Raw genomic sequence first — 16894 nt, 5'->3', positions numbered from 1 at the left:
CTCAGCAGAGAGGAGGCAGCCAACAGCCTGCCCGGAGCTGCACTGTGACAGGCAGGGATGGATGCAAGCTGCCCCTGTCTGCTGTGCCCCCGCAGGAAGCTCATTTCCTATCATTATGCTCCTAATAGGCCTTCATTCACACATTTGTTTTCATTTCTGCCTCGCCTATGAGCCTGAATCATGAGGATGGGTTCAGCCCAGCAACTGCTCTCAGAGAGCCAGAGCCAGTTTCTGCCTCTGAGCTCCCAGCTTCAGTGCAGCTCCTGGCTCAGAGGCAGATCGTTCTTACTCCCAGCTCACCAGCCCCTTGCAAAAGGGTCTGACCTTCTTCCCATCAGCTTATCTGCAAGAGCAGGGAGCAGAATTTGCTCTGTGCAACATCTCAGGCCGTGAATGCCTTCTCCAATTGCCCTGTACATCAACAGCAGTGCACCTGCTCTCTCCCTCTGCAGAGACACAGACTCAAGGAAATCTCTGGTTTCAGGGTTCAAGGAGCTTACCTAAGCCTGCCTTGGGGAGCAGCACAGGCAGAAGAGCCTGAGCTCTGTCCTGCTTTCTCCTACTTCAGCTTTCCTCAGCTCACCACTGTGCCTTCCTCTATGCTTGCCCATTTGCCTCCCACACCCCCCTGCTCAAGGAGAGGCTCTCAGAGGCTGGGGGGAGGCTCAGGCTCTTCCCGAGGTGCCCCTGACTGCAGTGCCTGCACTCTCTGCTGGAATGCAGCGAGAAGCTTCCCTCATCACCCTGGCGAGGCGTCCCGGGGCCTGGGCCCGTGGCTATTTTTGGTCCCTCTTTTTATCACACACTCCTCCCTGTGGAATCTGCCCAATTAAAACCTTGCAATCTGCAGCCTTCACTCTCAGAGGCAGGGAGAGCTTGGAAGGTGCTGGGAAGGTCTCTTTCCCAGACACGCCATGGCTGCACGGACTGTGCCCCACGCCTACCCCATGAGTCTGGAGTATGAGTTTGCCAACCCCAGCAAGATCTATGACCAGAACTTTGGAGAAGGTAAGAAAGGAGGTGAGATCCTCCCAGGACCTTTCTCTCCTCTGGGGCAGGAGGGCTGGTAGAGTTCCCATGGGGAGACTGAGCTCTAGAGCAGCCTAGGGAAGCAGGAGCTAAGGAATTGTGAGCCCAGGTCAAACCAGGAGGGAATATGCAGGGAACAGGCAGAGTCTCTTTCTTCAGGTCCACCTCCTCCATCCATGCCCAGTGCCGTCTGTCCTGTCCCTCCCTCAAGCCCCCAGTGGTCTGGCATTCATGCATATGCTGTGCAAACACGGAGCAGAATGCTGTGGGAGGGGGGAGCTGCTGCAGCCAGGGGCTGTGGAGAAAAGCTGAGCTGGGGTGTTCAGCACAAAGCCAGGCAGTGGCTGGCAGAGGGGAAGGAATGTGGGCAGCAGCAGAACCATTCAGCACCAGCACAACAGCGTGAAAATGCAAAAAGCTCCAAGGAAAGCCCCCTGGACAATGGCACACAAAAGGCCTTTAGTTCCTCAGGGCAGTTTCTTCACCATCAGCATTTTCCATGCCCATTCCTGGCCGTGGGTTTTGCGCTGCAGAGCACCCACTGCACCTACCAGTCCCTCTCTGTCCACCCAGCAGCCATGCAAGAGCTGGATGCCAGCCCTTGGCTTGCTGGCAGCTGCTGGCTGCCTGGTGGGAAGCAGTGGCTGGCAGGCATCTGCCTCTACCTGTGTTTTAGAGACTCCATCCCTCTTGTGCTGATGTGGTAGAGAACCAAGGTGTTTGCCAGGTCCCAGCCTCCTCCCCTATCTGCTGCACCCTTCTTCCAACTGGAGATCTGTGGTAGTTTTAGGCTGTGCCTTTAAAACTTGTCACAGATCTTGAAGAGAGAAGGAGCTGATCTGGCAGATTTAATGTTGGGGGTGAGGGGCTGGATTTCAACCCACCACAAGATCATAGGCTCACAGGATGTTAGGGGCTGGAAGGGACCTCAGGAGATCATCAAGACATAGAGTCATAGAATGAATCAGGTTGGAAAAGACCTCAGAGCTCATCAAGTCCAACCTGTCACCCAACACCTCCTGACTACTAAACCATGGTTCCAAGTGCCACATCCAATCCCCTCTTGAACACCTCCAGGAATGGGGACTCCACCACCTCCCTGGGCAACACATTCCAGCTAACAGCTAACAGCTCTCTCAGTGAAGAACTTTCTCCTCACCTCCAGCCTAAACCTCCCCTGGCACAGCTTGAGACTGTGTCCTCTTGTTCTGGTGCTGATTGCCTGGGAGAAGAGACCAACCCCCTCCTGGCTCCAACCTCCCTTCAGGGAGTTGTAGAGAGCAATGAGGTCTCCCCTGAGCCTCCTCTCCTCCAGGCTAAGCAACCCCAGCTCCCTCAGCCTCTCCTCATAGGGCTGTGCTCGAGGCCTCTCCCCAGTCCATCCTCCCCTGCCAGAGCATAGAATCCAGCACAGGTCACACAGGAACACACCCAGATGAGCCTTGAAGGTCTCCAGAGAAGGAGACTCCACAACGCCTCTGGGCAGCCTGCTCCAGGGCTCTGTGACCCTCACAGCGAGGAATTTCCTCCTCATGTTGAGGTGTTTAGGAAGAAGTTCTATACAGAGAGAGTGATTGCCCATTGGAATGGGCTGCCTGGGGAGGTGGTGGAGTCGCCGTCATTGGAGGTGCTCAGGAGGAGACTTGATGGGGTGCTTGGTGCCATGGGTTAGCTGTTTGGCTGGGTTGGATTGGTTGATGGGTTGGGCACGATGATCTTGAAGGTCTCTTCCAACCTGGTTTGGTTTCTAAATAAAGGTGGAACCTCCTGTGCTGGAGTTTCCATCCATTACCCCTTGCCCTATCCCAGGGTGCAGGTGAGCAGAGCCTGTCCCCTTCCCTCCTGACCCCCTCAGCCCTCTGACACCTCTATAGACATTGATGAAATCCCCTCTCAGCCTTCTCCTCCCCAGAGCGCAGAGCTGCCTGCAGCCCTCACTGAGCCTCCCTTGCAGGTGTGTCCCCCTGCGAGCTCTTAGCCCCAGCGCTGTACCACGGCTACTACATCCGGCCCCGGATCAACAAGCAGCTGGAGCGAGGCACCTCGGAGGTGAGCCTCCAGCAGCACAAGTTCCAGGTGTTCCTGGACGTCTGCCACTTCCTGCCCGACGAGCTCAGCGTCCGCACCGTCGACAACCTGCTGGAGGTGACGGGGCAGCACCCGCAGAAGGCTGACCGCCACGGCTTCATCTCCAGGGAGTTCACCAGGACCTACATCCTGCCTCTGGATGCCGACCCCCTGCAGGTCAAGGCCACCTTGTCCCACGACGGCATCCTAAGCATCGTGGCTCCCCGGACAGGGAAGGAGGTGAAGGCCAGAGTCAACGAGGTGAAGATAACCCAGCAGGAGCGGCCAGAGGGGATGGAAGAACAGCCTGAGGGAGGCAGAGGGAAGGAAGAATCCTAAAGGTCCCGGATCTGGGCTTGCACAGGGATGGGATGGGGTGGGAGGGGACAGGGATGGGGAATCCATGGTGCCAGACCCCTGTTTTTCACCATCAGTGTTTAGCAGGGCTGTGAGGCAGACAGATGGCAGAACTCTGCTTCTTAAGGCTGATGGCTGGAGGGGCTGTGAGGCAGAGAGATGGCAGAACTCTGCTTCTTCAAGCTGATGGTTGGAGGGGCTGCAAGGCAGAGAGATGGCAGAACTCTGCCCCTTAAGGCTGATGGCTGCAGGGGCTGCAAGGCAGTGAGATGGCAGAACTCTGCCCCTTAAGGCTGATGGCTGGAGGGGCTGTGAGGCAGAGAGAGATGGTAGAACTCTGCCTCTTAAGGCTGATGGCTGGAGGGGCTGTGAGGCAGAGAGAGATGGTAGAACTCTGCCCCTTAAGGCTGATGGCTGGAGAAAGGGACTTGGAAGTGAAAAAAAAACCCAACCAAAAGGGAGACTGAAGTGTGAGTGTGAAGGAGTGGAATGCAAGGCTTCTCCTAGGTCAAGTGATTACTGAGCACCACGCAGAGTACTCTTCTCCCACCCCAAATGGCAAGGGTCGCTCTTACCCCAAACTGTGAGGCTGTGCTGTGTCACAGTGGACTTCTAACTGCTGCTGTGTTCTCACCCAGAAGGGTACTGGGAAGAGGGAAGAGATGGTCCCAGTGCCTCACTTCTGAGCTGATGGTTGGCCTTGGTGGAGGTGGAAGGTGCTTGCTGGTCTGTAAGAGTGCCTGCAGCTCTCGGGAGGAAAGAGGAATAAATCAGCCTCCGACCTTCCCTTGTTTGCCTGGATTCGTGTTGCTTCTGACCAAGCCAGGATGGATGGACTGGCCCTTAGCTGCTCCAGGTGCAGGGAGCAGAGCAGCAGAGAGTTCACACTGAGCTCATCTGTGCAAATGGCACCGGTGGGGATTTGGAGGGACTCTGCCCATGGGGCAGCCTCTGCAACCAGTTCCCCCTGCAGCTGGAGCTGCTTCTTGTAAGGAGCCCTGAACAGGCTGTAGCCTGCAGGAGAAAAGCTGTAGAGTGATGAGTTCTTGGAGGCTCAAGGTGCACTCCCAGAGCAGCAGCTGGAGTTAGCACAGGTAAACAAATGCCAAGCCACAGCCCCTGCTTGCCTCAGCCCTCTCATTCCTAGGGCACAAGGCTTCCTCACACAGCCCTGGTGAGGAGAGCAAAGCACCGAGGGGAGAAGCTCTGCTCGGATCCCAGGAGCCTTGCTGACATCCCAGCACTCTCTGCAGGGCCACAGAGGGGATGAGTTTGGCCTCTTTTCCAGACACCATGATGCCACAGGAGAAACGTCTCTGTGGTCTTGTGATGCTGGGCTGGGGATCGTGTGTGCCGCTGCCGCTGGCAGCTGCAGCCTCGGATGGCCCTGAGGGCTCAGCAGGTGCCAGCCACAAGCCTCCTCCTGTGTCAAAGCCAATTTTGGCAGCCAAAACGCTGTGTCACTGGCCAAATATGGGGGTCCCTGGCATGTCTCAGTGCAGCCCTCCCACAGAGGAGAGGGAAGGCTCCAGGGTCCCTCTGTGGACAGAGCCTCTCCACGCTGGAACGTAACCTGCAGGCTGCTGCACTCTGACTCCATGAGCACATGGGGCCAGAAATGCCCTGCTCAGGGTCCCCCCCATGCAGCTGCTGAAAGGCTGTTAGAAGGCTGCTCTTTCCCTGTTGCCAGGGATGCAGACCAGAGTGAACCACACTGTGCAGTTATTTTCTGCTTCTCAGGGGCCCCACCAGCAGTGAGGAGCAGAGCCAAATTAAGAGCAGCCCTGCCTGCCAGCCTCCTGAGAGCAAGTGGCAGATCAGATGCCCACACCCAGTCAGTGCTGCTGAGGGATGCCCTTACTCATGAAGCAGGACCAGATACAATGCTGCCAGCATTCCAGACACTGACAAAACATAAATCACCTTTCCCACAGGCTTTGTGTGAGGTATCAGTAACAATTCCAGAAACAATCCTAGAGCCTTTCAGTCACCTGAAGGAGCTGCCTGCAAGTGCAGAAACAGCCCAGTCCTTAACTTCTCCTCCGTGTAAAAGCTTCTCTCTGCTCCTCAGTGCACTGCACCAGATACAAACCACATCCCCTTCACAGCAGCACCCCACTCTTGAGTCCCAGGAGGGCTGTGTTCCCAAGCCCATATCCCTCTGGTGCCCTGTGTCTGTCTGTGGGCTCAGGCATGGCCACCATTTCCTTAGCTTCAAACTGCCAGCCCTTCACAGCAGCAGCTATAAAAGGCTTTCCTTTGATCTTCTGTGCTGGCAAGCAGGGCTGAGGGTCCCCTCACTTCATGCAGGCCTCCTGCCGCTGGGATAAGCACCTCCCATGGATTTGGGATAGGAAGGATGGCCAACATCTGGCCTGCAAGATGGGCAAAGGGTGCCTGGCTGAAGGAGTGAGTGCAGATAGACACACAATGCAGACCTGGCACATGCCAGGGCAGGAAATGCCATCTGAGGTACCTCAATGCTACTGCAATAGAAGCACACAGGCATCAGTGCTCGTTACACAGTTCTGTTCCCACTCTGGCTTTGATCAGCCCTGTCCTTGCTCTCCAATGAGTTCATTCTCTGTTGCTGGACACTTGCAGGCTTGCCCTGTGCCAGTTGCACAGCTTGTCACCCAGACAATGCCCTTGACTACACGAAGGCAGCTGCCTTAAGCAGTGAAGCAGCGAGAGGGGCTGGCACTGCCTGGTGTCAGCCCCTGGGCTGTTCCTCTGCACCCTGGCAGGCTTTGCAGAAAATAGGCTGCTGGGTTTGCTGAGCTGAGGGCTGGGAGCCATCCTCTCTTTCATCCTTGCAGACACAGACTGAGGAGGGAATGCAGAGTGGCAGCCAAATGCTCTCCAGCCCTGCCAATGTTTTTGATGCCTTTCTGTTTCTCTGGCGGAGCTCGAACCAGCAGCTCCAGTTTGCAGGAGAGGGGCTGATGGAAGCAGGCTCCCAGCCTTTATTTTTCTTCTCCACAGGGCAACAAAGCCCAAGTTATCTGAGAAATCAAAACAGGCCCTGGCTCACTAAACCTACAGTGTCTGTGGCTAACCCAGAGATGTGTAGTCTGCAAGTTCCCAGGCAGGGACAGACTCCTGGGACCACCCAGTGCTTGCAGGACCCTGAGAACACATGGTCCTGTTGGGACCCAATCCCATCTGCCTCCAGACATCTGATGCTAAATGCTCCCTGGGGTGCTGTGGTGCAGGCTGAACTGTGCAACTCCCAGTGACAGGACAAGGAGCAACAGAGACAAACTGGGATGCAGGAGGTTCCACCTGGACATGAGGGAAAGCCTCTTCCCTGTGAGGGTGCTGGAGCCCTCGGAGCAGGCTGCCCAGAGAGGTTGTGGAGTCTCCTTCCTTGGAGCCTTTCGAAACCAACCTGGACACATTCCTGCTCAGCTTGCTCTAGGCAACCCTGCTTTAGCAGGTGGGTTGGACCTGGTGATCTCTGGAGGCTCATTCCAGCCCCACTGTTCTGTGATTTCTCCAGCCACATGCTGTGGAGGAGTTTCAGAGCAAGACTCAGGCTCTGCAGCTCATCCAAGAATCAGTCAAGAAAATAGCTGTGCCCCATGGCCCTTCCAAAGCAGAACCCTTCTCCTGCCACTTCTGGACAGGTACAAGCTTTGCTCTGCACTTGGGCAGGTGATAAATGATGCTGTGAGGCTGGCCAAGAGCATGGGGGACAGCTGGGGTAGGGGAGCAGGGCCAGTTCCTGAGCCTGCCTGCCAGAAGGGCGCATTAAAACCTAGCCACACGTCAGCACACCCCATCAGGCATGCAGGCCTGCACAGAACTGGGAGGCACTTCCAGCTCAGAGCTGTGGAGCAGAGTTTCTGCTGGAGGACTACATCAACGTGGCATCTTTCAGTACTGAGTATCAGCTTTCTTGGAGCTGCAGGAGATCAGCTGCCTGTTGGTGACCAGCCAGGCTGGAGGGCTCTCCACAGGGGTAGAGAGCTGAAGTGCACATTAGTGTTCCTGTTTGCCATGCTGAGAGGTGAGCCCCAGAAGCTGTATTGCAGCTCCTCAATGCTTTGAGGCCCCTCCTGGGATTCTGTCATCCTCAAAAGCATACATTTTTACACTTTCTTCTAGGCAGCTTTATGGGGGGGGGGGGGAAATAAAGAATGAGTTGCCAGCAAATGTCCCTGAGGTGGCAGCTGCCTTTCTACCTGCAGCAGAAGCAGCTCAGCTCAGACCTGCAAGCCTGCTCTTGCCTTCACTGAGGCATCACAGAATGCATTGGGTTGAAAGGGACTCTCAAAGCTCATCCTGTCCAACCCCCCTGCAGGCAGCAGGGACACCTCCAGCTAGAGCAGGGCCCCAGGAAGGCTGACTCCATCAAGTCTGACATTCGATGTCTCCAGGGATGGGGCATCCACGACCTCCCTGGGCAGCCTGTTCCAGGGTTTCACCACCCTCACTGTGCAGAACTTCCCCCTGACATCCAACCTAAATCTACTCTACAGGCTCCCATTTCAGCTCCTTCCCAGAAACCAGCAGCTCCATGCTGGTCCTCACCACGCCAGGGTCTACAGAGGCTCCTGCCTGGCACAGACAGACAGAGAGGAGTAGAAATACTCAGCAAAAGGGAAAACCAAACAAACAACTCCCCAAAACTTAGCTGAAGGGGGGAAGTGGGAGCAAACCTCCTGTTTTCTTTAAGGGTTATCCCATGCCCAGGCAGCAGGAGGATGAGCTGGGATGCCAGCCCATGCTACACAGTGTTCTGCCAGCCAGCAGGAACAGCACGGAGAGCTCCCACTCTGCTGCTTCTCCTTTTGTTCAGGAGCGTTTGAAGTCCCTCCTCCATCCTCTCTTTGCATCACTGCTGGCATCAGCAGGATGGCACCGGCGGCAGAGGGGGAGAGCGGAGGGACATCCACCGCACAAAACATAAAGCAGAACTTTAGCCCCGGAGCTGCGGCCTGGAGGCATTCCGCCGCCTGGCCCTCTCCTCCTCCCCGGGCAGCAAGAGGCGAGCGCAGGGCTCGGGGGCACGGAGCGCCCGGGGGCACGGAGCGCCCGGGGCCAGCGCTCCGGTAGATGGCACGCACGGGCCCGGCACAGCGTCACGGCGGCGGGGGAGCGAAATCTGACACTGCCAGACACTCCCTCGGGATAGCCAGGGGCCGAGCAGGAACCAGGAAATACAGGCTCTGCCCGTCCCCAGAACGCTCCTGCTTCATGGAGGAGGCAGCGACATGGGCAACCTCCCCAGCTGCGGGCGACCGTGGTGAGTCGGGCGCCTGCCGGGCACGGGGCTGGCACCCGCAGCCCTGGGCACCTGCGCGGAACTTTGGGTGCGATTTGCAAGCTCCGCGTCCTTGGGCCGGGTTTGCTCCCGCCGGGCTCTCAGCCCTGCGCCCTGCCAGCCCTCGCAGGCGCGCAGCGAGCGAGCGGCGGCCTTGGGTCGCTGCTGTGCAGGTGCCAGGCGGCAGGTGCCAGGCGGCAGGTGCCAGGCTGCAGGCAGGTGGGAGCCTGGGGCAGCCCCTGCCTGCCAAAGGCAGGGTATGGGCAGGTGAAGCGGCTTCGTGTGCCCTCATGTCTCAGCGCATATGGGTTGTGGCAGCTCCTGGGGCTGGCAGCTTGGGTTCCCGGTGCCAGGCCAGCAGCTGAGAATAGCTCAGTTCTAGGAAAGCCCTTGGTAAAGTCCCTGCCCTTTGCCCCTGTGGTCTCTGGTCAGGTAGGCTGCAGAACACCCTGAGGCATTCCCTTGGCATGCTGCAGAGAGGGGTCCCAGGGGCGGCGCTGAGGCCGTGGGTCAGCTCCCCCCTCCTGCTTTCAGCTCCCCCATTCAGCTCTCAGCTCCCCCCTCCTGCTCTCAGCTCCCCCATTCAGCTCTCAGCTCCCCCCTCCTGCTTTCAGCTCCCCCATCCAGCTCTCAGCTCCCCCCTCCTGCTTTCAGCTCCCCCATTCAGCTCTCAGCTCCCCCCTCCTGCTCTCAGCTCCCCCATCCAGCTCTCAGCTCCCCCCTCCTGCTCCCAGCTCCCCCATCCAGCTCTCATCTCTCCCCTCCTGCTCTCAGCTCCCCCATCCAGCTCTCAGCTCCCCCATCCAGCTCTCAGCTCCCCCCTCCTGCTCTCAGCTCCCCCCTCCTGTCCTCAGCTCCCCCCTCCTGCTCTCAGCTCCCCCCTCCTGTCCTCAGTTCCCCCATCCAGCTCTCAGCTCCCCCATCCAGCTCTCAGCTCCCCCCTCCTGCTTTCAGCTCCCCCCTCCTGCTCTCAGCTCCCCCCTCCTGCTTTCAGCTCCCCCATCTAGCTCTCAGCTCCCCCATCCTGTCCTCAGTTCCCCCGTCCTGCTCTCAGCTCCCTCATCCAGCTCTCAGCTCTCCCATCCTGGTCTCAGTTCCCCCATCCAGCTCTCAGCTCTCCCATCCTGCTCTCAGCTCCCCCATCCTGCTCTCAGCTCTCCCATCCTGCTCTCAGCTCCCCCATCCAGCTCTCATCTCCCCCATCCTGCTCTCAGCTCTCCCATCCTGCTCTCAGCTCCCCCATCCTGCTCTCAGCTCTCCCATCCTGCTCTCAGCTCCCCCATCCAGCTCTCAGCTCTCCCATCCTGCTCTCAGCTCCCCCATCCTGCTCTCATCTCTCCCATCCTGCTCTCAGTTCCCCCATCCTGCTCTCAGCTCCCCCATCCAGCTCTCAGCTCCCCCATCCTGCTCTCAGCTCCCCCATCCTGCTCTCAGCTCCCCCATCCTGCTTTCAGCTCCCCCATCCTGTTTTCAGTTCCCCCATCCTGTTTTCAGTTCCCCCATCCTGCTCTCAGCTCTCCCATCCTGCTCTCAGCACCTCCAGCCCCTCTCCCTGTCTGTGCCTGCCGGGGTTGTGTTCGTGCTTGGGAAGCCCTGGCCGTGGCTTTCAGACGATGTTGCTCTTTCTCCCTGGGAGGGTGGATGGCAGTTTAATCCCTCCTGGCTCATGCTGTGCCTCTGCTTACAGCAAAAGGGCACAGTGGAGCAGCATTCGGTGCCAAGTGGAAATACTTTCAGCTCTGAGTGTGGAATATCAGAGCAAGCTCTGAGGACATTCTCTGAAGCACTGCATTTGTTTAAAAACACTGTAGGGATGACAGGATTCAGAGCATCATCTAGTGGCTGAAGCAGGGGAGGAGGTTCAGGGCACCCAGGTCCTCCCAGTCTGAGCCCTGAGCTGAAGGGCAAAGGATATAGGAACAGGAGCTATAGGTGGGAGGTAAAAATCAGCTTGGGAGTGATGTGGGGAAAGGGTAAGGAGCAGTATGGCAGCAGGGGCATGTGTGCTGCCATGTGGAGTGGGATGTGCTCCTAGCAGGCTGTGAGGTGGTTACAACATGTTTGACCTGGTTTTGAAAGGAGGGGAGAGGTTTGCCCTGCTCTTGTTTCCTTTGCCACATCCTTTCTAATTACCACAGACGTGGGGCTGGGAGATGCCATCTCCTACCTGGCTGTGGTTAGCCTGCAGACAGCCTCAGAATAGCTGCAGCCTACACACTGCCTGCTACTGCAGCCAGAATCAGCAAGAGCAGCTTGTAAAGCTGCTGCTGCAGCCTGGCTGCCAGGAAAGGGGTAGGGACCCTGTTGCTTTTGCTTCCAGTGGTGCTGGTTTAATTGCACTGCACAGCTTGCCTCGATGTGGTAAAGCAGCAAAGTGCTCTTAGCACACAAAGCCTTGTCAGGGTGGGCTCTGGAGACCCCTCCAGCTCACAGAGACAGTGGAGGAGGAAGCTGCAAGAGCCAGTGAGACAAAGCCAAGCTGCCTTGAGCTAGGCCCCCAGCTCCTGGGGTCAATCCCTCAGATTTTGTCTGTCAAGGACTGGGGGCCATGAGTGCCCCTGTGGGGCAGCACACAGCAGAGACACAGGAGAATCATGGAATGACTCCAACCTCCCTGCCATAGGCAGGGACACCTCTCACCTAGGCTTGGTTGCCCAATGCCTCATCCAGCCTGGCCTTAAACACCTCCAGGGAGGAGGCAGCCACAGCCACGCTGGGCAGCCTGTTCCAGAGTCTCACCACCCTCCTACTGAACTTCTTCCACAGCTCCAGTCTAACCCTGCTCTGCCTCAGCTTCAAACCATCCCACCTTCTCCTGTCTCTAGACACCCTCATGAAAAGTCCCTCTGCAGCCTTCCTGTAGGATCCCTTCAGAACCTTCAAGAACACTTCAGGAAGTGCTGGATCCTTTTGCACAGCCTCATGGCCACCCTGCCCTCCCCAAAGCTGCCTTTGGCATCCCAGCTCCAGCAGGTCTGGTTAATCATTACTGACCATTTTGAAGGTCTCCCAAGTTCTTTGCCCACATTCATGGTGATGTTTTTTTCCCCCCCCGTTTGGCCACTAGAGTGCCAAAGGCATTGCTGCAAACGCTGTCCTGCTCACTCACCCTCTGAAACTGCCTCTAAAAGCTGGCACAGGCAGGGGCTCTGCCTCAGGCACCACATTGTTCCCTCCTGTGACAGCACTGCCTGGCAAATGCAGACACTTTGGGACGTGGAATGTTCCTTGGGAACCAGCTGGTTGCTCTGCAGCCCCACTAAAAGCCCTAGCTGCCCACTTTCAGCTGCTGCCTGTGCCTCAGCAGGCACACAGACTGCGGTGACATCTTCCTCTGCGTGCTGTGTTGGTTGATGGCCAGCACCAGATGGACATCCATAGGGGCAGGAGGAGCCATACAAGGGCTGGCACCTGCTCTCCTCCAGCCCTCAGAGTGTGATGCAAGGCTAACATTTCTTTCATGCATCTGTCTGGCCTAGAATGGGGCAGGTTTCTGCTCTGCCAGGCAGCCTGTGCTCCCCTGCCAGCACCAGCCTGCAGGAGCTCAGCTCCTGCCTCTGTTGTTACAGCTGGAATGAATTGGGCTCCTGTTTGTGCCATGTTCCACAGCTGTATTTGGCTCCTCTCTCTCTGGTCACACAGGTAGGGCTGAGATCAGAGTTTGGCTTGGCTTGTAAGAAGTGCAGAGCTGGGTTGGTTTGGTTGTGTTTTGGGTGGAAAAGTGAGAATAGGAAAACTGTCTGAAAGAGCAAATTAGCTCAAGGTCTGGGCACAGCTACTCCTTGGGTAAAGAGGCCAAAGCAGAGGGTGTGAGGCTGTTGAAGCATCTGGCCCTAAGAGAAAGGGTTTTCACCAGCTGAGATCCTGCTCTGCGCCCCACAGCATTGATCCCACAGCTGCAGAACTGCAGTGAAGTCTGTTCTCCTTCACCCAGGTGCATATTGGACAGCCAGGCAGGGCTGAAAGGCAAAGAGACTTGGGGGTGCCTGTGGAGTATTAGGTGGGACACAGGAGAAGGAAATACATCCACACATCACCTCTCCTTTGGAGCTTCTCCCTGCAAGCATTGCTCAGGTTCTGGCTTGGCTCAGCAGCTCTTCTCTGAGACATTCCTTGGGCCTTTCTCATTGCCCACAGATGTGGTACCCTGGGGTGGTGCTGTGGGGGTTGCATGTTATGAGAGCAGAGCCTGAGGCTGCTCAGGGCTAATCCCTCTCTCTGATTTCAGGAACTGTCCTTCACCTTTTAAAAGGAAGAAAGAAAAGCAAGGTAAGGGTCTGTGGGAATGCTTTGGAGGGCAAGAAGAGGTGGAGTGACTGAGCCCCTGGTTAGCTGACATGGCTCAGTGCTGACTGTGAATTGGATCCCTGAGGCTGAGGTTCAGTCCCATACTCATCTGTACCTAAACTTCCTCAAGAGAAGCTCAGTAGGAGCAAGAAGCAAGATTGCTTTAAGTCTTAAAGCAAGAGGTACCATGGGACTTGGCAATGAGGGGTGAGGGACTTCAGCAGTGCCTTTAACATACCAGAGTCTCACATCAAACCACTTCTGAGTACTCTCAAGTGGCAGCACAGTAGAAGCCTCAACACACTGAGGCTGCAAACATCCATCTGACATCACCAAGTGCATTCCCTAAGCAACCCAGTCATGTCCTGTGGCCTTTGGACCATGATGGGCAAAGTCTGTTTGCCAGGCAGCAAAAGAAAACAACAGAACTGCATCTGACTTCTCCAAGGTCACTGCAGCTGACAAGGAAGCTCTCTGTGCTCTCTCTGTCCTCCTGGGTTCTGCCAAGAACATTGAGGTCCTCAGCATGCTCTCATCTGGGGAACCTTTATTTTTACCAAAGAAACAAGCCCAGCCTTTCTTCTTGGGGAGAGGCCTGAGAGACAGCAGGGGGGCTGAGGGTGTCAGATGAGGGGGGAAGTTTGAGTTGTGTCCCAGGGGCCAGACACTGCCTTTCTGCATTCAGAGGTGGAAGAATAAAACAACTGTGTTGAACCTGATCCACTGCTTTTTCTTTCCCAGGAGCTAATGTGAGACTTGAGAGCCAACAGCAGCAGCCTGGCAGGCAGGTAAACAGCTTTCCAGGGTTGCTTTCCTAGCTGTATGTTGAGAGGACAGCTGAACATCACTGGGTTGGGAGCAATGCATGGCCTCATGCAGTGCTACAGGCTGGGGGCAGAGTGGCTGAGAGCAGCCAGGCAGAGAGGGACCTGGGGGTACTGGTTGATGGTAGGCTGAACATGAGCCTGCAGTGTGCCCAGGCAGCCTAGAGGGCCAATGGCATCCTGGCCTGCATCAGGAGCAGTGTGGCCAGCAGGAGCAGGGAGGTCATTCTGCCCCTGTACACTGCACTGGTCAGGCCACACCTTGAGTCCTGTGTCCAGTTCTGGGCTCCTCAGTTTAGGGAGGTTGACTTGCTGGAAGGTGTCCAGAGAGGGGCAACAAAGTTGGCGAGGGGTTTGGAGCACAGCCCTGTGAGGAGAGGCTGAGGGAGCTGGGGTTGTTTAGCCTGGAGAAGAGGAGGCTCAGGGGAGACCTTCTTGCTCTCTACAACTCCCTGAAGGGAGGTTGTAGACAGGCAGAGGTTGGTCTCTTCTCCCAGGCAAGCAGCACCAGAACAAGAGGACACAGTCTCAAGCTGCGCCAGGGGAGGTTTAGGCTGGATGTTAGGAAGAAGTTCTACCCAGAGAGAGTGATTGCCCATTGGGATGTGCTGCCCGGGGAGGTGGTGGAGTCACCATCACTGGAGGTGTTCAGGAGGGGACTTGATGGGGTGCTTGGTGCCATGGGTTAGTTGTTTAGGTGGTGTTGGATTGGTTGATAGGTTGGACATGATGATCTTGAAGGTCTCTTCCAACCTGGCCCATTCCATTCCATTCCATTCCATTCCATCCTATCCTATCCTATCCTATCCTATCCTATCCTATCCTATCCTATCCTATCCTATCCTATCCTATCCTATCCTATCCTATCCTGCACAGGCTTTAGTGGCCGTGGGAGTGATGTGCACTGCAGCACAGTGCTGCTGGCCCACGTGCTTCCCCTGAAGTGCAGTGGAAGCCACAGGATGAAATCTTTCTTTGAGCCTGCGGTGCCAGAGAGAGGGCTGGAGGGTACTGGGGGCAGCGTGCCAGGGTGTAGAGCTCTGCCTGCTCTGGGGGAGGCGAGCCCAGCAGCAGCAGCAGCAGCCCGGGGAGCTGACTTTGCAGAGCTCTTTCTCCCCCAAGGCTCCCACGTACGAAGACGTCCCGGAGTTCCCTGTCTATGCGGCGGTGAGCAAGGGCCAGGCTGCGCAGCAGGAGGACAGCATTCACTACGCAGACATCCAGGTGTTCAGCCAGGCCCGGGAGCGCTCCGCCGCCGAGGTGAAGAGCTTCCAGAGGCAGAATGCCACGGAGTATGCCACCCTCAACTTCCCCCGGCCCAGGCTGAAGTATGACAGCAAGAATGGGACCCTGGTGTAAGAGGCTTGGTGCTCCCTCTCCCCCCCCCACCCTCCTCCTTCAGCAGCAAAAGGATTTCACAGACTTGGGAATGTTGTAGATGCGAGCTGACCTCGTGGGCACAGCAGGTCTCACTGAGAAGCACAGAGCTGTCAGGGCTGGGAGGGACCTCAAAGATCATCCAGTTCCAGCCCCACCTTCCAACCTCACATTAGTTCAGGTTGCTTAGAGCCCCATCCAGCCTGGCCTTAAAATCCCCCAGGGATGGGGCTTCTGCCCGGTACAGGTGAAGGTGCAGGGAGGCTGTGTCTGCCTTTCTCTTTGGAGGACACAGACATATTTATCCTCACATAATGAGTAGTCTTCTGTTCGATTCTGCTGGCAAAGCTCACCCCTTCTCCTTGGAAGAGCTGCCTCTGAAGCTGGCAACCACAGCACTGTGCGAAGGCAGCGCTGCTCCGGGGCTGGTGACAGCTAACACCGCAGCTCAGAGCTGCAGGGAGGAAGGTCCTGCTGTGGCAGAGGAGCAGCTGTGCTGCCCTGCAGCTGGATTTGGGAACAGGGCATGCAGGATTCAGTACTGGGGTAAAGGAGACATTGCCACAGGATTTTATGTCAATGCCAGGAACAACTCTGCAGTGTGCAGAGGGACTTTTTGGCTGTGCTACCCAGCAGACCTCAGCAGAGCCAGAGTCACATTTGCAGGAGAAGGCCTTTTTCTTTATGAAGGATGCAGTATATTTCTTCTACCTGAAAATTTGGGGGGGGTTGGCCTATACCACCCAGCTGACCTCAGTGGGGTTATTGTAATAGGTGTAGCTGAAGGCCCTTCCTTTGTAATGGGTACAGGATTCTGTTATTGGAAGGGCTGGTTCTTTCAAGTGCCAAGGATTCCTCTGTCTGCTCCTCCAGTTCCCTCCAATTCTCTTCTATACTCCATGGCCAGAAGGAAAACCTTGTCTTCAGACCAAGGAGGATTGAATTGGGCACTGGGTTTAATTACAATGAAGTGTTGGGGAGTCAGGGGACACTCTAGAACTCGGCTGGCAGGTGGGATGCCAGGTCTCAGTCACCCTGGGCAGCACCTACGAACCTCTTTCATTGAATCACCGGTACAGGAGCTAGAGAGGGACCCTGGCTTCGGTCCTGGTCAGGCCCTCTGCATCCCAGGAAGAAATGGGATTATTATTTTAAAGAAAAACCTTTCTTGAACATGAACTCCACTTCAGGAGAACTTTCTAGAGGGTGCAGACTCCACTAAAGGTCACCCAGCACATTGCTGCAGGGCCATGCAGATGGCACTGAAGTTTCTCCTCACCCAGCGGAAGATCTGGGTCGGGGGCCAAGCAGCTCAGCAAGCACCGAGACACCAAGGTCAAGCTGCTGGGCTGAGAGTGGTGGCAGTTTGTACATCCATCACGTTAAACCAGTTCTGCTGTTGACATGGGCAGGACTTGGGTTTGGCTGTGAGGAATTTGCTTTCACTTGGGTCACTGTTATCTACTGATCAGCTCCTTTGGGATTAGGGCAGAAACTTATCTTTTAATGAGTGCCTCCAAGCCGGGGATGGGGATGATTTATCTCCTGTTCCCTGAGGAGCACCAGCTAGCACTTGGTGCTGTTTCTGCAAGGACAGTGGGTTGAGATGAGCAAATGCTCTGCACATTTGTACAGATGAAACCTGAAAGCCACGTGTGCTGCAATAAAGACTTTTCTAAAGGGC

General features: G+C 56.4%; 2 protein-coding genes across 2 annotated transcripts; both read left to right on the top strand.

Annotated features, from left to right (window-relative positions):
• The first annotated feature begins 849 nt into the window (after positions 1–849).
• On the top strand, positions 850–4239 carry HSPB2 (heat shock protein family B (small) member 2). The gene is made up of 2 exons (XM_068159901.1): positions 850–1008; positions 2984–4239. The coding sequence occupies exons 1-2, from the start codon at positions 915–917 to the stop codon at positions 3433–3435; spliced, it is 546 nt and encodes a 181-aa protein (XP_068016002.1). The 5' UTR covers positions 850–914; the 3' UTR covers positions 3436–4239.
• A 4082-nt stretch (positions 4240–8321) lies between these two features.
• On the top strand, positions 8322–16894 carry CUNH11orf52 (chromosome unknown C11orf52 homolog). The gene is made up of 4 exons (XM_068159935.1): positions 8322–8704; positions 12951–12991; positions 13751–13797; positions 14956–16894. Exons 1-4 carry the CDS (start codon positions 8673–8675, stop codon positions 15190–15192), a joined length of 357 nt encoding a protein of 118 aa, XP_068016036.1. The 5' UTR covers positions 8322–8672; the 3' UTR covers positions 15193–16894.

This window comes from Melanerpes formicivorus, unplaced genomic scaffold (genome assembly GCF_026170545.1).
Source record: "Melanerpes formicivorus ecotype bairdi unplaced genomic scaffold, bMelFor1.0.p_v2 SCAF_47, whole genome shotgun sequence".
NCBI lineage: Eukaryota > Metazoa > Chordata > Aves > Piciformes > Picidae > Melanerpes > Melanerpes formicivorus.
The sequence above is the reverse complement of the archived record's forward strand: the minus strand, read 5'-3'. Positions and strand labels throughout refer to the sequence as shown.

What these genes read in the sequence shown, in the direction of transcription:
- CUNH11orf52 (XM_068159935.1), top strand. Translation starts at nt 8,673, where the DNA reads ATGGGCAACCTCCCCAGCTGCGGGCGACCGTG. An exon ending in CCCAGCTGCGGGCGACCGTG is followed by an intron (nt 8,705 to 12,950) that starts GTGAGTCGGGCG and finishes CTCTGATTTCAG; the next exon opens with GAACTGTCCTTCACCTTTTA. An exon ending in AGCAGCAGCCTGGCAGGCAG is followed by an intron (nt 13,798 to 14,955) that starts GTAAACAGCTTT and finishes TTCTCCCCCAAG; the next exon opens with GCTCCCACGTACGAAGACGT.
- HSPB2 (XM_068159901.1), top strand. Translation starts at nt 915, where the DNA reads ATGGCTGCACGGACTGTGCCCCACGCCTACCCCATGAGTCTGGAGTAT. An exon ending in TGACCAGAACTTTGGAGAAG is followed by an intron (nt 1,009 to 2,983) that starts GTAAGAAAGGAG and finishes CCTCCCTTGCAG; the next exon opens with GTGTGTCCCCCTGCGAGCTC.